Genomic DNA, 19,145 nt, shown 5'->3' with positions numbered 1-19,145 from the left:
GACCTGGACCTCATCCCAGAAATTCTGATTCAGTAGATGATATAGAATAGGATTTGAAGATCTGTATTTTTAAGATTCCAAATATAAATTAAAGCCAAGTTAAAAACCTACTGGCTTAGCTTAATTTTGGGTCTGAAAGTCACATGACATAAGTCATATGTACTACTAATAACCAAAACTGAATAAATTGGTCTGATCCTTTAGAGAAGCTATTAAACATTATTTTCTACATTACAACTTTCAGGCTCTTTTAAAACAGCAACAACACAAAAATTTTAAAGTGATTTAGTTTCCTAAATCACTACATACTGATACCATAACCTCTTGCAAGCTTAATCACGCAGACATAATTTCACATTACTGCCATCACTAGGGCACTGTTTATTCATTTACTGCTCATTGGCAAAGCCTATCCCTGAAGAGGCTTTGTCAGGAAGGAGACAAGAGACCACCCAACGATGCTGGGGGAGAAAAGGGAGGGAATGTTCTTTTCCTCTGCTAATCAGGGGAAGAGAAAAAAAGGGAAGAATGGGGACCATAGAGTAAGACAATCCACTAAGAGGCATTCCTGTTATCATAAATTCTAAGCTTTTTTTGTCATATACAGAGTTTTCAAGTTTTATAGGGTTTCCTTTTTGTGAATTTCTAAAAGCAAATGAGAGACCAAAAAGATGGGACACAGAGGGAACCTTACCTCATGGTTCAGTATGTTACTTAAAATACAGTATAAATCTCATCAGAATTAGAATATGTTTTTTGACCATACCTGATCCATTGCTATGTATGCAGGCAACATCTCTGGGGTCTCCTGAGTGACACATTCATAGAGTACTGAAGAAAACAGATCCAGAATTTCCTGTTTCTGTGAAAAATCAGAAACATTTTGTAGCACATCAATGTATACTCCAAAATCAATTCAAGATTGTATAGCAACTACTATGGCCAATTCTTAAGCTCTGCAGTCAATGACATAATAGGGTAAAACAGCTATCTCTTTATAAATCATAGTGAATGCAACACTAAACATCAATAAAATATAACAAAGTCCCAAAGGACAGTTATGGATGTAAGTGCTGTGAGGAGAGGAAGGATCAGCAGGGGTAAATGAGCAAACAGGACACATAGAGATATGCCCTGGGTTAGGCTGGCAAGAGCAAGATCCAGAAAGATAACCCAGCATCCAGAAAGATGCAGCAGAAAACACTGAGCAGAAGAGGCATGGAGGAGGCAGCACAGCCAAATCCAGCTAGGCTTAAGGAAGGGCACGGACCTTCATCAGAGACCCGTGGCCCTGAGTGCATGCCCAGCCCTTACTAGCTGTGTGATCTTGGGCATGTGAGATCTCTGAGTAGGATTTCCTCATCTGTAAACCTGGAATGATAAAGTACCTACCCCCAGAGTCAGAAAAATGAGAAAATTACATAAAGTACTGAGCAAAGTATCTAGTAAATAGTAAAGATTCAATACGTTAAAGGGGTTAAAATTATTTCATTTAACCCTCAAATCAACAGTATAAGGTAGGTTCTACCATAATCCCACTTTTAGAAATGAGGAAACTGCATCGTGGAGGGTTAAAAATTTTCCCAAAGCTACATGCACTTATAGGCAACAGGTGACCAATCCCAGATAGCAAATTCCTACATCCAAGCTTTGCGATCTGCAATGATGGATTAAATAACATATCCACTGGGCACCCTTTGAATCCTGAAGAGAACAACAGTTTTACAACCAACAGAAAAAAGTGTTATAAAATACAGAGGAATAAGACTACGTAAAAGTAAGAGAAAGGTAAGAAACACTGAAAATAGCAATCAGTACAACAATGCACATTAATACCACCTATCGAAATTAATGTCTTAGAAGTTTTTTTGTTTTATACACACACACACACACACACACACACACACACACACACACACACACACACAGAGGAATATTACTCAGTCATCAAAAAGAATGAAATCTTCCCATTTGCAATGACATGGATGGAGCTACACTGCATTATGCTAAGCGATAGAAGTCCATCTGAGAAAGACAAATACCATATGATTTCACTCATATGTGGACTTTAAGAAAGAAAACAGATGAACATATGGGAAGAGGGAGAAAAAAGAAGAAAGAGGAAACAAATCACAAGACACTCTTAACGATAGAGAATAAACTGATGGTTGACGGAGAGAGGTGGAAGATGGGCTGGGTGGGAGATGGATACTAAGGAGGGCACTTGTGATGAGCACTGGGTATTGTATGTAAGTGACGAATCACTGAATTCTACTCCTGAAACCAGTACTGCAGTGCATGTTAACTAAAAGTTAAATAAAAATTTTTTTAAATAAAAGAAAAAAAAAAAAAAAACAACTTTAAGTCGTTTCTTGTATCAAGGTAGGGAGTTATCGAATTTAACAGTTTTTAGTCTATGAAATACGTGTATTTGCCAAGCAAAAATCATCCAACATACCTGAGGTGTATTGGCAATCTCAAAGACAGGTCCAGATGTTATAGAGGTTTATGGTGGTGTCCGCAGGTAGAAATAATAGCAAATTATAGTCTAACAGCTAAGCAAAACATATGACACATACCTGACCCATGTTCACGGTCGGTTTGCAGAAATATTCAGCAAATGACAGAAGTGCTGGATCAGAAGTGAATGCTGAAATTGTTTCTGGCTGAAAAAAATAAAAAGAAGCAACAAATAGAAGTGAGATATTAGAGGTTATTTTCCTTACTACTCAAATTGTAATATATGCAGTTGTAGGAAATCAACCTCACTGTTTTCACACAATGTTCCCCTAAAGCCCAAGGTTGTACAAACTTGCTAGCGCTTCACCAACCTGTTCTGCTAAGAAGTTACAAGAAGCTTTTCTGCACAAGCCAAATATGAGCAACTGATTTATTAGAGGCCAATAATAAATAAGTCTTTCTTATACAGCTTGCCCCCAAAAGGCTCTCCCCTCTTCTTCATGAACTAACTGAAAAACAAGTAAGAAAGCAGAACTGGGGCGCCTGGGTGGCTCAGTCGGTTGAGCGTCCAACTTCGGCTCAGGTCATGATCTCACGGTTTGTGGGTTTGAGCCCCGCATCGGGCTCTGTGCTGACAGCTCAGAGCCTGGAGCGTGCTTCGGATTCTGTGTCTCCCTCTCTCTGTGCCCCGTCCCCGCTCATGCTCTCTCTCTCCCTCAAGAATAAATAAAACATTAAAAAATAAATAAAAAAATAAAAATAAAAAAGAAAGTAGAACTGTTACTGAAAAGATGAGGACAAAAGCCTATGTACCACTCAAGCCACTCACAAATAGGTAAAGACCGGATGATTCCACTTATATGAGGATCCTAGAGTAATCAAATTCAGAAACAGAAAGCAGAATGGCAGGTGCCTGGGGCTGGGAGGAAGAAGGAACAGGGAGCTGCTGTTCAATGGGTACGTAGGTTCAGTTCTACACGATCAAAGAGTCCTGCAGATGGATGGTGGTGGAGACTGCACAACAGAGTGAATGGACCGAATACTACTGAACTGTACACTTAAAAAAAGGGCTATGACAGCAAATTTTATGTATTTAGCCACAAAAAAAAAAAAAATCACTCACAGTTCAAGACCGAAAATGGAATATAAAAGTATTAAAAAGTATTACCATTTTCCACTGAGGTTTATATTTTACTTCTGAATTCTCAACAAGCAGGAAATTGAGATGTCTTTCAATCTTTATGTAATTTTCCAATTCAAAATCAAGTGTAAACTTACCTATTTTCTTTACAAATTAGATTAGGGTGTTTAAGATGGGCTCTAACTTATATAAACAATAGTGTTTAAGTTAAGCAGTATCCAAAAGTCCTTCAAGACTATTTCATAGACAACCTATCAAATACTGCCGAACCAATACGCTGATGCCAACTACGTCTATTTAAACCCTGGGAACTATCATAAAGGCTCGGTCATAAGTAACTGACTCAAAATGAAATGTGTGTTCAATTAAAATAAACACTATCTCCTTATGAGGGAACACAAAGAATGCTAATCCAGTCCTCGGGCCACCACTCAGCCAGTCCGCCAGCCACATTTTTGCCTCCACAACTACCCTCCAGGGGTCCTGACTGCTTTCAACAGCCACTCAATAGATCTTCTGCAGAACACATTTGCTCGGGGAATTCCTGAAAACTGCAGTTAAGCTGAGACTTTTCACTGTTAGACTGAGGAACACATTTCTAGCATGGGGAACTTATTTGAGTTCTGGAATGTAGAGTAAAATACATACTGACCACAGTGGGCACCACTGCGTCTCACACACTCTTACTTCCAACTACTTTTTCATTCTAAATACTCTCGCATTAGCAGTCAAGTACTATGAGAATCATAAAGCAAACTGATAAAGCTGTCCTCACTTTATCCTCACCAAGATTAGAGCAACAAACAGGGAATGGGGGTTAAGAATGAAACTAATTAGTGCTACCTTACAAAAAATTTTCTCTATTTCTGCCATGAATTAGGCAAATCTTAACGTGAAGATTAATAAGTAAAACTATTAAACTATACATTTTTATAGTGTTAAGATACATTGTCCCTGCTGCTAAATGTAAAGCATCCTTAGACGCCGGGTAGGTGGCCCACACTGTATTGTGGTTGCTACATGAAACAACAAACAGACCCATGGCCATTGAGCCTTTACAGTTTGCAGCAACGGGACAGAGCGGATTCGCCTAAATGGTACCGTACCTGTCAACACACAAGTACATGCTTTGGGTGGGACAGTGGGATTTGTAATCATTCCCTCTCATCCTTGAGTTTTTAGCCAATCAATACTACCTTGAAAGCCCGAGCTTCAGAGTTCCTGTTAGCAACAGTCTGGGCCAACAAACTTTGCCACCCCATCGGATCTTCCTTGTAGGAGAGCTGACCCGCTCTGAGCTTCACATATAGAACCCCATCCTTAGAAAGGATTGATCTGAAAGAAAACAAGAATGATTTTATAGGAGGTATTATTTGCAGTTCTCAGCTGGAAACAGAGTGTCTCTGCACACCATGTTCACGTGAAATGACGTCTTTATTATTTTCCAGTAAGGCATATGATTATTTACTGAGTCTAAAATTAAATCAGTCCCTATGAGAAAGCCAAAATGAAGTTGGTGTCTGGGTTCATGGAACTTGTTCAGTAAGAAGGGGCTCTGCTCAAGTGTGAGCTTCAAAGGCAGTATCTCATCTGACACTTCTTCATATTCCCTTTATCCTCTAGCACTATGAGTGGGACACTGGAAATACTAAATACCTGCTGATTGGTTTGCAGCAGAAAAAAAAATGCTGCAAATCTAAAAAGAACAATACAGAAAATAGCTAACGTATACTTTAAGGGAAAAATAAATTGGGACCAAACCATAACAATTCTTATGGGCTTGTTAAACCTTTTGGAAATTTAAACACTTACACACTACTTGATGCATAAAATTAACACTCTGTTCATTAAAGCGACTACTTGCATATGACTATTTCCACCCAAAAGCAATCTATCATGATTTTAATTTTATGACAACAATCCAACAAAAGAATGACAAAAAGATGCAAAAGATGCGGTCTGACAAACATCAATGGTTATAAAGTTCCTTTTGTAGACGGACACATATGCTAGCCTTACTTTTTTTTTTTTTTCCAGCCTTACTTTCTTACACTGATTACCTCTCATTACTGCTACAACGGACAATTCCATTATTGTACCAACTTATGTCACTTCAAGTTTCTCATTGAATAAATGTAACTGTTTTCTAAACTGAATCTCATAATTCAAACTGTGTTTCAGTTATAAACCACTTTATTCAAAATACACTCTACATATTGTCCTGAATGAGATCAAAGGGTGACAAGGACCATTCCAGTGAAGAATCTGCAATTTCTACCTTCCCATATACTTTATTCACTTCACAGATACATCTAAGAAATTCAATATACTTACTTCAAGTGTTGTGTTCCCTTGCTTAAATCTATGAGCAGTTCCCAGTATCGTGGCCCTTTTACTTTAATCTGCCAAGATAAATGTGAACACAGTCAATCCAATGCTAAAAAGCGCCGGTTTGAAAAATGAAACCCACGTTTCTCAGAGGAAATAAAAACAACGGGGCTAGAAAGAGACACTGAAAAGTTAACAAGCCCCATTTCCAGACACATATGTCTGTGAATCAAGTTCTGAGGCCATCTAACCTATCAGTAAAGACCTCCAAGTAAAGACTTTCTCTGTTCCTCCTGACAACTCCTCCTGGGGCTGCTTTCTGATTTCCTACAGAACACCGAGAAAGCAGAGGCTTTTACTTACCTATCTCTGATGCTATACTGTTCTAGTTGAACTGATCCCTTGTGTACATCTCCCTAAATCACATCCCACTTACCTGCTTTAAAAGGTGGAGTTCTGGAAGAAGGGTAGGGGCCATCAATTCTTCTTTGGTTTGTTCATACCATTGAGTACCCTTCACAAATGTAAAAGAACAGCCACAATTCACTATGTAGTTAGGGGAAGCTACGAAGAAGAAACAGCATTCTGTACTTCCTCCCCACACTTTCTACACAGATTGTCAAATGGCATAAAATGCTCTCTGACATCAAGTCTTAAAGGGCTAAGTCTACAATCCTTTGCTGGACCTGTATCACCTTACACCAACCACTTCGAGCCTTGCACTTCACATGCTAGCAGTGCACTTCTGAGGCCTCTGGGTTTTTGTACACGTTGTCTTCGCTACTGGAAACGTGCCCCTGCTCAGCTGGCAAATCTCAGCCCCAACACTGTGTCCACCGCGACAACCTCCCCGATCCTCAACAGCTAGATGGAGCATTTCCCCTCTACGCCCCCTGCATTCTACACATACTCCCAATTACCACTCTATTCTTACTGCACCCATGCCTGACCACCCAGTGGACAGAAGTCCCTTAAGGAATACAACAGTTTAATTTTTGTACCCCAGAGCCTAGCATAGTTTTGATACACAGAAAGTACTTAATAATATTCTGAATGAAGGAAGGATAGACACATGACTTATTTATATAATCTGCACATCTAAATCAAAGATCTCTCATCAAATACATGATCTTGGGCTTTAAAGCAACCTGCAAACAAATCTAAGAATAGTTCTAATTTAACTCTTCTTTAGAACACGGGCATTTTCAAACATGGATATTTTCAAACTATAGGCTCCACGGACAAAAGAGCAGCTGATGACCTCTAAAATATTGCTCTCATAGACTATAAACGAGCCCAAATGGCCTGGCAGGATGTACACAAATTTTAGAAGCTTCAATTTTTATAAGAGGTTAATTCACCACTGCCATCTTTTAAAGGACAACATTTCTTAAATATTTGAGCTGCAAACAGGTATGAGTGGTAACAAAATTACAAATAAATGGAAGGAGGAAAGAATTACCTTATAGGTAACTTCTAAAAGGGCATAGCAGGGCATGTTTGTATCCACATCCACAGGCACCAGGAGCCTCGGTTCTGCAGCCAGCACATATAGGTGCCGCAGAGCCTGGAGATGATACCTATCCACAGAAAACACAGGGAGGAGGTAACAAACAGGGGACAACAGTGTGAGCTCTACAACCTGCTGCTGCTGACACCCTGAACCACAACAGAAGCGGGGGTTGCTATCTTCCCATGACAGCAATCCTAACGGAGGACGACAAGATTCAGTTAAAAAGCAATGGACAGATTCTCTTTAAAAAATTACAGGGACGCCTCAGTGGCTCAGTTGGTTAAGCCACTGACTTCGGCTCAGGTCATGATCTCACAGTTCGTGAGTTCGAGCCCTGCGTCAGGCTCTGTGCTGACAGCTTGGAGCCTGGAGCCTGCTTCAGATTCTGTGTCTCCCTCTCTCTCTCTACCCCTCCCCTGCTCACACTCTGTGTCTCTCTCTCAATAATAAATAAACATTAAAAAATAATAAAATAAATAAAATAAAACAAAATACAGACACACGATCCTCGACCCAAGAATTCCTTACATGCATTTCACAGTTAAGAGGTTTTAAAGGAGGTAAAAATTATCTTAACGTGAAAATAATTCATCCCTTATAAAATTTCTCAAATAATCCTTTTCTGCCCCACACACGCATTTTTTACCTTCCTAGGGACTTATTTCTAGTTATTTGGTTTTTGGCTTCAGGGTTGATAGTAGAGGGAGAAGGAAAGCTCTTCTACATACACACACTTCTCTACACAAATGCATACACACACCTGGAATCTAGGACACCAAAAACTAATGGGTAAGATTACAGTAATATTTTTCTTTCTGTGTGCTTTTCTGAGTTTTCCAAAAAAATTTTTAAACTTTAAAATTTGTATTTCAGCATTTCGACACAAAAAAATTTTTAAGATGGCATTTTAAGATGTCATAAAAGGATAAAAATGAGACTTAAAATTTTTCTTTTTAAACTTTAGTTACAGCAATAGCCTCCCTCTTCTCACCCAAACCTACCCTTTCCTATAAATTGATTAGAACTGAAAGCAACTCAAAGCCAGAAAAAAAATGATATTTATCAGTTACATAAAAGTTCCTGGTGCTAACTTGCTTTGTTCAAAATAGCTACACCAAATGATTCTCTGACCAGCAATATAGGAGTGTGGCTCTTTGTTGTACCCTAACCAATAATTGGCTTTAACAGTTCAAAAAGTCTTTCCTAAGTTGACCAGACACCACTTGTCAGAGTTGTATTATTTTAACAAGAATATTCTTGTGCTCCACCTATCATCAGAGTTTGGACATCAGATTAGGCAGCTTTTACAAAACAGCTTACTTTCATTTATCACTTTAAACTACATTATGCTATAGTTTGACAGCTTAGTTACTACAATTAATGCTCCATCTCTTGAGGCTTTTCTTAGCAGATGAGCTGAATGCACTGGTCACTGCAGATGTCTCTGGAATATAAGGAGCTATTTTCTTCCCTTCCTCTGGATCCAGTGGAAACCAGCGATGCCTGAAACTTCTTGGGAAAACTGAAGAGCTGCTGATGGTTCTTTGTGCTCTAAAATGCAGAACTTCTGTATTATCAGACCTTTTCTACATGTGTGAGGTCTTATGGCTCAATGCCACTTCTAATTTGTCTCTGATTCTTTGCTGCATTTTGCTTTTCATGTCCCTTCCATTTCATTTATACAAAACTTCTCAGCATGCAGGATGCCTAGACAGACCAGTCAGTTAAGTGTCTGACCCCTGATTTCAGCTCAGGCCATGATCTCACATTTCATGAGAATGAGCCCTGAGTCAGGCTCTGCACTGACAGCACAGAGCTTGCTTGGGATTCTCTCTCTCTCTCTCTCTCTCTCTCTCTCTCTCTCTCTCAATCTCTCTCTCTGCCCTTCCCCTGTTCCCACTCTTTCTCTCTCTCTCAAAACAAATAAACTTTAAAAAAAAAGTTCTTGGCATTCATGTAAAAGACGGAAAAAAGGAATTCATATAGACAGTGGATAGTGCCACTAAATCAGACCAATTTCTCTCTTGGAATTAAACAATTATAGTACAAAACATATCATCTGCAGCTTCTGTTGGCTACTATCTTTTGCTTAATGAATTTTTCCCTAAAGTTAACTTTGTTTGGCCCACATCTGGGGTTTACAGCAGTTCTAACGACTGAAGAATGGTGGAAGACTGATGGATCAGTCCAACAGCTATCCGAAGATATCTTTAGGTCTAATATTTAGAGAAACTTTTTAAAAGATTTAGCCAGGAAGGTAACTAAGTTCAAGAAGAGAATAAACTAGTTTGGAAATGAGTCCATGGAACCAAAGCACACATCATCCCTTGGAGAACTTAGGAAAGATCACATTGAGGACAGAATCACTAGACTCACCGGTTGTCAGTGCTGTGAGCTGGGAAGTGTGGGTAAAGGGCACAGAGGAGAGCAGCAATGGAAGAGTTTGATGTACTCAAAGAGTACCTGCAAAACAAAGGCCAGAGTGAAAGAGGTTATTAATTATACTGGGCAAACTCCCAAGGCCTTCTTGAGAATCAGTTCAGTGGAGTACCATGGCAAGGCATACTGACAACATGCCTCGATGAATACAAGTGTGTCAATGCTGTGAATGTCTCACTTTTCAGTTAGTCTTTAAGCCATTTCTTTTTTTTTTTTTTTAATTTTTTTTTTTTTAACGTTTATTTTACTTTTGAGACAGAAACAGAGCATGAATGGGGGAGGGTCAGAGAGAGAGGGAGACACAGAATTGGAAGCAGGCTCCAGGCTCTGAGCATCAGCCCAGAGCCCGACGCGGGGCTCGAACCCACAGACCGTGAGATCGTGACCTGGGCCGAAGTCGGACGCTCAACCGACTGAGCCACCCAGGCGCCCCTCTTTAAGCCATTTCAAGACCATCTACTATTGAAAGCAAAAGCAACAACTCACAAATTTTAAATCCAAAACCTGGATTAATAAGCATGGTTTTTGAACCTAAAATATCACCATACTGAGGACCATTAATGCAATCCAAGAGATTATAGACACTGAAAAAGACACGAATGAAGGACACCACTTCTTCTCTGGTTCTACATACACCTACTTACAGAATAATAAACTTGACTTCTAAGAATACAGGGTTTTTAACTGGGTATTCTCAAACTATTTTTTCTGTTTCTGTAAAGTCTGAGCATCTCCTTAGAATGAAAAATGAAAAAGGCAAAAGTTATCAGAAGAAGTTACGATGAATGTATAAACAACAATTTCCTCTACAAACAGCTTTTTTTCTTATCAATACTATAAACTTACTTTTATCAGGGCCACATAGTCTTCATAAAATCTTCTGAAATTTTCCTTATATTATTTTACTCTTGCTCAAACTCCGCATGGCAATCAGGCAGATCAGTCTAAAGTTCTAGAGTTTTTCTTACAAATATTTTGAAATAAAGATGGTTCACTGGGCATCATATAAAACCACTGCTGGGGCACCTGCATGGCTCAGTTGGCTGAGCATCAGACTTCAGCTCAGGTCATGATCTCGCAGTCCAAGAGTTCAAGCCCCACGTGAGGCTCCGTGCTAACAGCTCAGAGCCTGAAGCCCACTTCAGATTTGTGTCTCCCTCTCTCTCTGCTCCTCCCCCAATCATGCTATGTCTCTCTCTCTCAAAAATAAACTTTAAAAAATAAAAACACTGTTGCAGATAATATACATATATATTTTATTATGTGGCTCAGTCGGTTAAGCATCCAACTTCAGCTCAGATCATGATCTCACAGTTTGCGAGTTTGAGTCCCGCACTGGGCTCTGCACTGTCGGCACAGAGTCTGCTTAGAGCTTACTTAAGATGCTCTGTCTCCCTCTCTCTCTGTCCCTCCCCTGGTAGTACACGCACGTGTGTGTGCGCGTGAGCGCTACCTCTCGCACTCTCTCTCTCTCAAAAATAAACGTTAAAAAAAAAAAGAACAAGAGAGATGCAGGGGTTTACTTTGGAAGAAAAAGAAGTTTACAAAAATCATAAAATAAAAAGAATTTTCATAGTAATATGGGGGAAGGAGGAAACAAGGAGCTGTTGTTTAAAGGGGACAGAGCTTCAGTTCTGCAAGGTGAAAAAGTTCTCGAGATTGGCTATACAACAATGTGAATACGCTGACTACTACTAAACTGCCCATTCAGAAATGGTTAAGAAGATAAATTTTATGTTATGTGTATTTTACCACAAATAAAATTTTTTAAATAAATATATTAGCCAATATGAAAATGGGTAGAGGAGACTTGGACATCACAAAAGATTTCCAGTTAGCCATTAAAGATATAAAGGGGGCTAAATATCATTATTCAGAGAAACGGAAATTAAAACCACAACTACTACCAGATGGCTAAAATTAAAAAGACTAACATTACCCAAGTGTTGGAAAGGATGGGGAGCTGGAACATCACACAACACTGATGGGTATATAAAATGGTACAACCACTTTGGAGCACTGATGGCATTACCTACCAAAGTTAAGCACACACATACACTTGTAGATCTACTCATAGATCTATATACAACAAAATCAAAGACATGTAAAACAATATTCATAACAGCCCCAAGCCAGAAACAACACATCCATCAAGAGCAGAGTAGATCAATAACTGTGGAATAATCATACAATGGAATTCAACAGCACAGAAACAGGAATAAACCATCGCTACATACAACATGGATTAATCTCACAATGTTGAGCTAAAGAAATACAGTTGATCCTTGAACGATGTGAGGATTAGGGGTACCAACCCCCCCCACATAGTCAAAAATCCGTGAATAACTTATAACTTCCCCAAAGCTTAACTAACTGCCTACTGTTGACTAGAAACCTTACGGATAACATAAACAGGTGATTAACACATTTTACATGTTACGTGTACTGTATGCTGTAATCTTATAATAAAATAAGCTACAGAAAAGAAAACATTAGGAAAACCATAAGAGAAAATACATCTATAGTACTGTACTATATTTATCCGATAAATTTTGAATTTAAAAATTTTGCATTTCAAAAACAGGCAAAGCCAGTCTAAGGTGTTATAAGACTAAATAGTGATTATCTTTGGATAGAAGTAAAGTAATAATTAACATAAAAGGGGGACGCCTGGGTGGCTCAGTCGGTTAAGCGTTCGACTTCGGCTCAGGTCATGATCTCGCTGTCTAGCCCCGCATCGGGCTCTGTGCTGACAGCTCAGAGCCTGGAGCCTGTTTCAGATTCTGTGTCTCCCTCTCTCTCTGACCCTCCCCCGTTCATGCTCTGTCTCTCTCTGTCTCAAAAATAAAAAATAAGTATTAAAAAAAAATAAACAGAAAAGGGATAGCAGGATAGAAACAGGTATTCTGAGTTCTATCTTGATCTACATGGCAGTCTACAGGGAGAAGTCTTATAAAAAGATGAGGAGGTCAGGAATGACAGATGCTGGAAAGAGAACAAGGAAGGTAGAAACTAAGAAAAAGAAACTCTCATAGGACTTGGTGTCTGAAGTGTTCCTGAACTTTCAGTTCAGTAGAAGGGTAAAGTCATTAAACAGTGGGGAACGGGAGGTGGCGCACTGAAGAACTGAGTACTAACTCCTCTCAGAATGTAGAGTGACCATGGTCACTATTAAGTAGGGCATAAATTGATGGTTAAACTACAGAAGGGCCCTTTTAAAGTGTAATTATACCCCAGGATAAGCTAACAGCTACTCAGGATCAAAACTTTCATGGATCTTCAAATCCAAAATAAGTCACTCCAATAGATCTTGCTCAAGAGATCTTTTCATTACGGGGCGCCTGGGTGGCTCAGTCAGTTAAGCGTCCAACTCTTGGTTTCAGCTCAGGTCATGATCTCACGGTTTCATGAGTTCGAGCCCCACATCGGGCTCCAAGCTGACAGTGCCTGCTTAGGATTCTCTGTCTCCCTCTCTCTGCCCCTCCCCCGCTCGTGCTATATCTCTCTCAAAATAAACAAACTTTAAAAAAAGTTAAAAAAAAAAGAGAGATCTTCTCACTGAGGAAAAAATACATATTCATTTACCTTCCTCCTCCCAGAAAGAGAAGTCCAAGGGCCATGTGATGGGCTAAGTGGAAGCCATAGTTCATTTCACCACCTGTTTTCATGTGCAAGAAGCGACAGAGCTGCAAAACCTTTAGGTTCCCCGAGCCAGCCATCACCATGGCGAGAGACAGAAGCACCACACTCAGGCAGGTCTCCAGGTTGTACGGCCCTGTCTGGAAATGCAAAAAGACAGCATACTACAATTGTTGTGTTACAGTTCTTTATTATCAAACTAAATTGGCCATCGTTAGACTACAGATATTTATTAGTTTAAAAAATCTGCAAAAAAACAAATATTTTCTCTACAAAATTCAAGTTCGGTGTAGAAAATTCAAAAAATAAAGTATCAAAAAGGAAATAATAATCCCTTGGAATACTAATACCCAATGACAACAGCCATAAATATTTTGGCCTTTTCCCCAAATCTTTTTCTATACCCATGGTTTTTTTCTTTTTTTCAAATGAAACTGAGGTATTACTATACATGGTATTTTTATCTCTTTAAATCTATGACATATGAGCAATCTTCACTCATAAAAAATTCTTAGAGAACATGAGTTTGATAGCTCCACGGTACAACAATGTACAGATACACTACAGTGAAATTTACCTAATTACTTTTAGACTTTTTAACTTTCAAGTTTTCTCATATTATACATAAGGTTGTATAAATCTGTGTGGTGTTTATCAGAATAAAATCTTACTCTCTCCTGTCACTAGAGGGGCAATGTCTCAAAACTGAATTTTTACTAAGTGCTTATTTTTTTAAAAACCAGTTAACAATATTCAGTCCCGAGACAGGATGGCGTAAGGTACAATAATCCACGAAGGATACGGTTTTTGCTCTCACAAGAATTCAATGCCATGTACATCCTTCAAGGATCATACTTGCCCTTAATTAATATCCCAAAACACAAATATAAAGATGGGCCAAAACTTCAAATCCTCCATTCTAAACTCAAACAAATTGCAGAGATACTTGACAACACACAGGTAACTGAATTATCAGTGAATTTTCTTCAAATTCAATTTAATTCCCAAGAAGAATAATCATTTATGATAAAAAAAAGACTTACTACAGAAGCATTAGGTGCAGACAAATATGTCATAAAATCTTTTGCAAATTTATGCTGGAAAACAAAAGAAAAAATCTAAAGTTAAAAGAAGTGTATCAACACGTTGTTAAAAAAGAAAACAGAACAAAGTAAACTAAGTTATTTCTTACCAAACAGTTAAACGCTGATAAGTTTTCTGAGCCCGCAAATCGAAAACCCAGAGACAAGCAGGCTCCTGCAATTATGTAGACATGTGCCTGCCTGAAAACAGATTACAAGAAATTTAATACTACCTTTATTTTGCTTTAAAATTCATTATAAGTATTATCTTGGGGTAAAAACAATAAATATTCCTGCTCTCTAAACTAGTTTTTATTCTCCTGGGAATGCTCAATTGTGCCTCTACTCAATCAGCATGATTGATAAAGTGTGCCTCTTGCCTACGTGCTTCACACACAGCAAAGAAGATCATTTTTGAGAACTGCCAATTTTTTTTTAATGGAAAGGATAAAAGGAATACGTACAAGTTAAATCTCTGATATTGTTTTTTCAAGGCAAGAGCTCTATACTTGAGAGAGCTAAACAAATAACTAAGAAAAAATCAACTCTGAACATCTGATAAGTGATGGTTGGAAACACGGGGGATTCGGAATTACTCAAATCAAGGAGAGCACTTCTCCTACACAGTGTATTTCTATTTATTTATGAGAGATGCTAGGGTAGCTCGTTTGATTTACACATTTCATGACTTACGATAAAGTTTCCAAATTCAAATCCTCTGAGCAAGGCAATTCAATTTCACTGAGAGAGATGCTATTTTCTCTTATAATCTGTCAAAATAAAAAGCAAGAATACCTGGACATTAATATTCAAGTTACAAATATTAAATGATTTGAAAAATAACATACTGGCACCTAGGTGGCTTAGTCGGTTAAGCGTCCAACTTCGGCTTAGGTCATGATCTCACAATTTGTGAGTTCAAGCCCCACATCAGGCTCTGTGGTGACAGCTCAGAGCCTGAAGCCTGCTTCAGATTGTATGTCTCCCTCTATCTCTGCCCCTCCCCTGCTGACACTGTGTGTCTCTCTCTCAAAAATGAACATTAAAAAAATTTTTTTAATCTTCTGCTTATCAAAAGTAACTAAGAAAATGAATAGACCGCCACAGACTGGGAGGAATATTTGGAAAACATAAATCTGGGAAAAAAAGAAAGAAAGAAAGGTTTGCAGAAAAAAATTCTAGCTGCTCAAAAAGACCAGCATCACAAATTTTAAACGGGCAAAAGATATGAAAAGACACTTCACAAAAAAAAGATACATGAAGGAGCAATAAACAAATGAAAAGGTCCTATTCTTATTAGCCAGGAGGGAAATGCAAAATGAGACAACAATAAGATATCATCACATAGTTAACAACACACCTAAAATTAAGAAAACTAATACCACCAAATACTGACAAGATACACAGCACCTAGATTTTTATAAATTGTTGGACAAAGTGTAAAATGGTATACTCTCTAGAAAAAAGATTTATCAGTTATCAAACTAAATATATAATCTACTCCATATCTCAATAATTCCAAAAGAAATTAAACCATAAACCCACAAAAATATCTGTGTACGAATATTTACAGTAGTTTTTTTTTTTCAACGTTTTTTTTTTTTTTTTTTTTTTTTTTTTTGGGACAGAGAGAGACAGAGCATGAACGGGGGAGGGGCAGAGAGAGAGGGAGACAAAGAATCGGAAACAGGCTCCAGGCTCCGAGCCATCAGCCCAGAGCCCGACGCGGGGCTCGAACTCACGGACCGCGAGATCGTGACCTGGCTGAAGTCGGACGCTTAACCGACTGCGCCACCCAGGCGCCCCTATTTACAGTAGTTTGATTCATAATAGCTAAAACCAGAACCCAACCCAGGTATCCAACAAAAGAGAACAGAAAAAGAAACAAAGGACTACTCACAGAATGCAACACTTACTAACTATAGAAAGGATGAGCTACTGATATACTTAACATCTCAAAATCAGGCTGAGTGAAAGAAGTCTTATATGAAAGGATATATACTGTATGTGATTCCATTAACACAAAGTTCTACATCAGGCAACCTAATTTATTTTGGGAAAATGTCAGAAAATTAGCTGCCTTGGGGGTAGGAGGTGAGTATAGATTGAAGGGGCAGGGAATGAGGGCACTTCTGGTCATTTTGACAGAGGTTTGTTTCCATGAGCTTATGCATGGTCAAACCTAGAATATTTGAGATCTGTGGATTTCATCATATAAAATTTTATCTTAAAAGGAAAAAATGTAAACAAATACTGAATTCTAGTTAATGATACATAAGCTGCAATATGTAAGGAAAAGTAACTACTGTCTGCAACTAACTTTGAAATTCACCAAAAAATGATGGATTGGATAAACAATAAATGGGATAGGTGATGAAACAAGTTTATAAAGTAAAATACTAACTGTAATATCCAACTAGTGATATGGATGTTGTACAAAGTTTTCAACCCATATTTTGAAATTTTTCTTATTAAAATACTGCAAGAAATACTATAATGTTCTCAAAGATAAACAGATTTACTTTATAAGTAAAAAAAAAAACCGGGGCACCTGCATGGCTCAGTCAGTTAAGCATCCAACTTTGACCCACAGTTCATGAGTTAGAGCCCCCCGTCGGGCTCTGTGCTGACAGCTCAGAGCCTCAAGCCTACTTCAGATTCTGGGTCTCCCTCTCTCTCTACCCCTCCCTCGCTCGTGCTCTGTCTCTCACAAAAAAATAAACAAACAGTAAAAAATTTTGAATTAAAAAAAAAAAAAAAAGGAACAGAGACTATCAGACATGGACAGTTGATTAAAGGGCAATATTTAGTTTACAATATTTGGCTTACAATTTTTTTTCTAACTTAATGTTTATTTTTGAGAGAGAGAGAGAACGTGAGTGGGGGAGCGACAGAGAGAGACACACAGAATCGGAAGCAGGCTCCAGGCTCTGAGCTGTCAGCCCAGAGTCTGACGTGGAGCTCAAACTCAAACTGTGAGATCATGACCTGAGCCGAAATAGGACCTTCAACCGACTAAGCCACGCAGGCACCCCTGATTTGGAATTCAAAAAAGAGTCTGCTTATTTCTAACTATTTGGCTTATTAAATAAATATGCTATAAAGTAATTAAAACAAGTTATTATATAGGAGATCTAAACTTGCCACAAAGTAAAATAGCATCTTAAATCAATGTGTGCTTAATTAGGCTAAAAATGTCAAAAATACTTTTTGAGGGTTCTTTGGTGTATTTCATTTTTAATACCATAATTTCTTGGAATCTGGGGCCACAGCTGCAGTCTAGGGTCAGCACACAATCTTAAACTGAAAAGTTCCTATGTTTTCAAAAGATACTATAAATAATCATCAATATTGCTTTTATTCTAAAAAGTATTTTATAGGGTTTTGGAAAATCCCACAAGAAATCGCAATTTATGCTATTAACAATCTAACAATATTTATTATACATACTTACTTGAGGAACATTGCTATCAACCCACTTGGAATTTGGTAAAATATCATCCCACAGAATCAGGCATCGAGCAAGTGTCTTAAAAATGTAAAGATAAAACTAATCAGAGTAGGCAAAGTTCATACATTAAATAACAATGATAATATTAAATAATGTAAAAATCAGTTCCCAACTGATGGCAATTTTGAAAAAGACAGTACATAATATCAACCTGAGGCTAATCTCGTTAAAATAAATTGAAGATTTAGATTTTAACACAGAAAAAACTAAAATTGAGTTGATTATTATCAAAGTTTAGAGGACTTTTTTTAAAAGCAAGTTTTAACTTGCTTCATTAAAGAAAAATCAGAATCTTAGCACTGTCTATAGAACTTAAAGGCTTTCATATGCTAAAAACATATATGTTTAAACACTAAAGAATCAAGGGAAAAATGTAGGCAATTATGTCAAACAGTTACAGTCATCAGTTATACTCTTAATAGTAATGCTGCATCTTAATAATTAAAGAATATAAAATAAAGCAGTAATGAAGCCCCAGACACTTACTGCTTGTTGAATAATGTAATAAGTTGAAATGTCAACTCCTAGTATTACATATCAACATGGCTGTGTTTCCTGGCATTCCTACAAGTTACATTTGGGAAAATTTCAAAAGAATACTACCAATTACATACAGGATGGATTAACAGTAAAAGGTCTCCCTTGTAGAAACATCTATAGTCACAAGCTAAACTCGAGAACCCCAAAGACTCCTCATGTTAGCAGAAACAACAAACTACAAAGTACCATACCCTAAGCAAGAGAAATTCCGGTTTCACAAAGTCCAGCAAATACATGGTGTCAGGAGCTCGAAGCCAATCTGCGATAGATCTGGTGGTGGTGGAGATCAGTAAGCATTACTGCTCAAGTAGAGGGCAAAATAATGGGAATCCCAAGCCGGATTTCAAACCCTTCTCCCCACTCCATCCCCACCCTGTTTTCCACAGTACTTGATACTTTCTAACACAGTATTTGTTATGTATGACTGTCTGTCCCACTATGACATAAGCTTTATGAGCACATATTTTTAGTTTTGTTTTGTTCGTATCTTCA

General features: G+C 38.1%; 1 protein-coding gene across 6 annotated transcripts in view; it reads right to left on the bottom strand.

Annotated features, from left to right (window-relative positions):
• ANAPC1 (anaphase promoting complex subunit 1) overlaps positions 1–19,145 on the bottom strand; it is a 96,224-nt gene that overhangs the window by 13,697 nt on the left and 63,382 nt on the right. For 4 of the 6 annotated variants that reach the window (XM_042982009.1, XM_042982012.1, XM_042982011.1 and 1 more), the window contains 13 exons: positions 18,845–18,923; positions 18,057–18,131; positions 15,296–15,372; positions 14,713–14,803; positions 14,564–14,617; positions 13,467–13,684; positions 9,819–9,905; positions 7,392–7,509; positions 6,366–6,443; positions 5,936–6,003; positions 4,798–4,936; positions 2,580–2,666; positions 767–862 (listed from right to left, as the gene is read on the bottom strand). In XM_042982009.1, coding sequence (XP_042837943.1) covers positions 767–862; positions 2,580–2,666; positions 4,798–4,936; positions 5,936–6,003; positions 6,366–6,443; positions 7,392–7,509; positions 9,819–9,905; positions 13,467–13,684; positions 14,564–14,617; positions 14,713–14,803; positions 15,296–15,372; positions 18,057–18,131; positions 18,845–18,923 — 1,267 coding nt within the window. Of the gene's footprint in view, positions 1–766; positions 863–2,579; positions 2,667–4,797; positions 4,937–5,935; positions 6,004–6,365; positions 6,444–7,391; positions 7,510–8,424; positions 8,994–9,818; positions 9,906–13,466; positions 13,685–14,563; positions 14,618–14,712; positions 14,804–15,295; positions 15,373–18,056; positions 18,132–18,844; positions 18,924–19,145 lie in introns of those variants that run through there. The other 2 variants (XM_042982013.1, XM_042982014.1) reach the window with 2 other exon arrangements.

The sequence above is a fragment of the Panthera tigris genome, chromosome A3 (assembly GCF_018350195.1).
Source record: "Panthera tigris isolate Pti1 chromosome A3, P.tigris_Pti1_mat1.1, whole genome shotgun sequence".
Lineage (NCBI taxonomy): Eukaryota > Metazoa > Chordata > Mammalia > Carnivora > Felidae > Panthera > Panthera tigris.
This window is presented reverse-complemented; position numbering and strand designations above follow the sequence as displayed.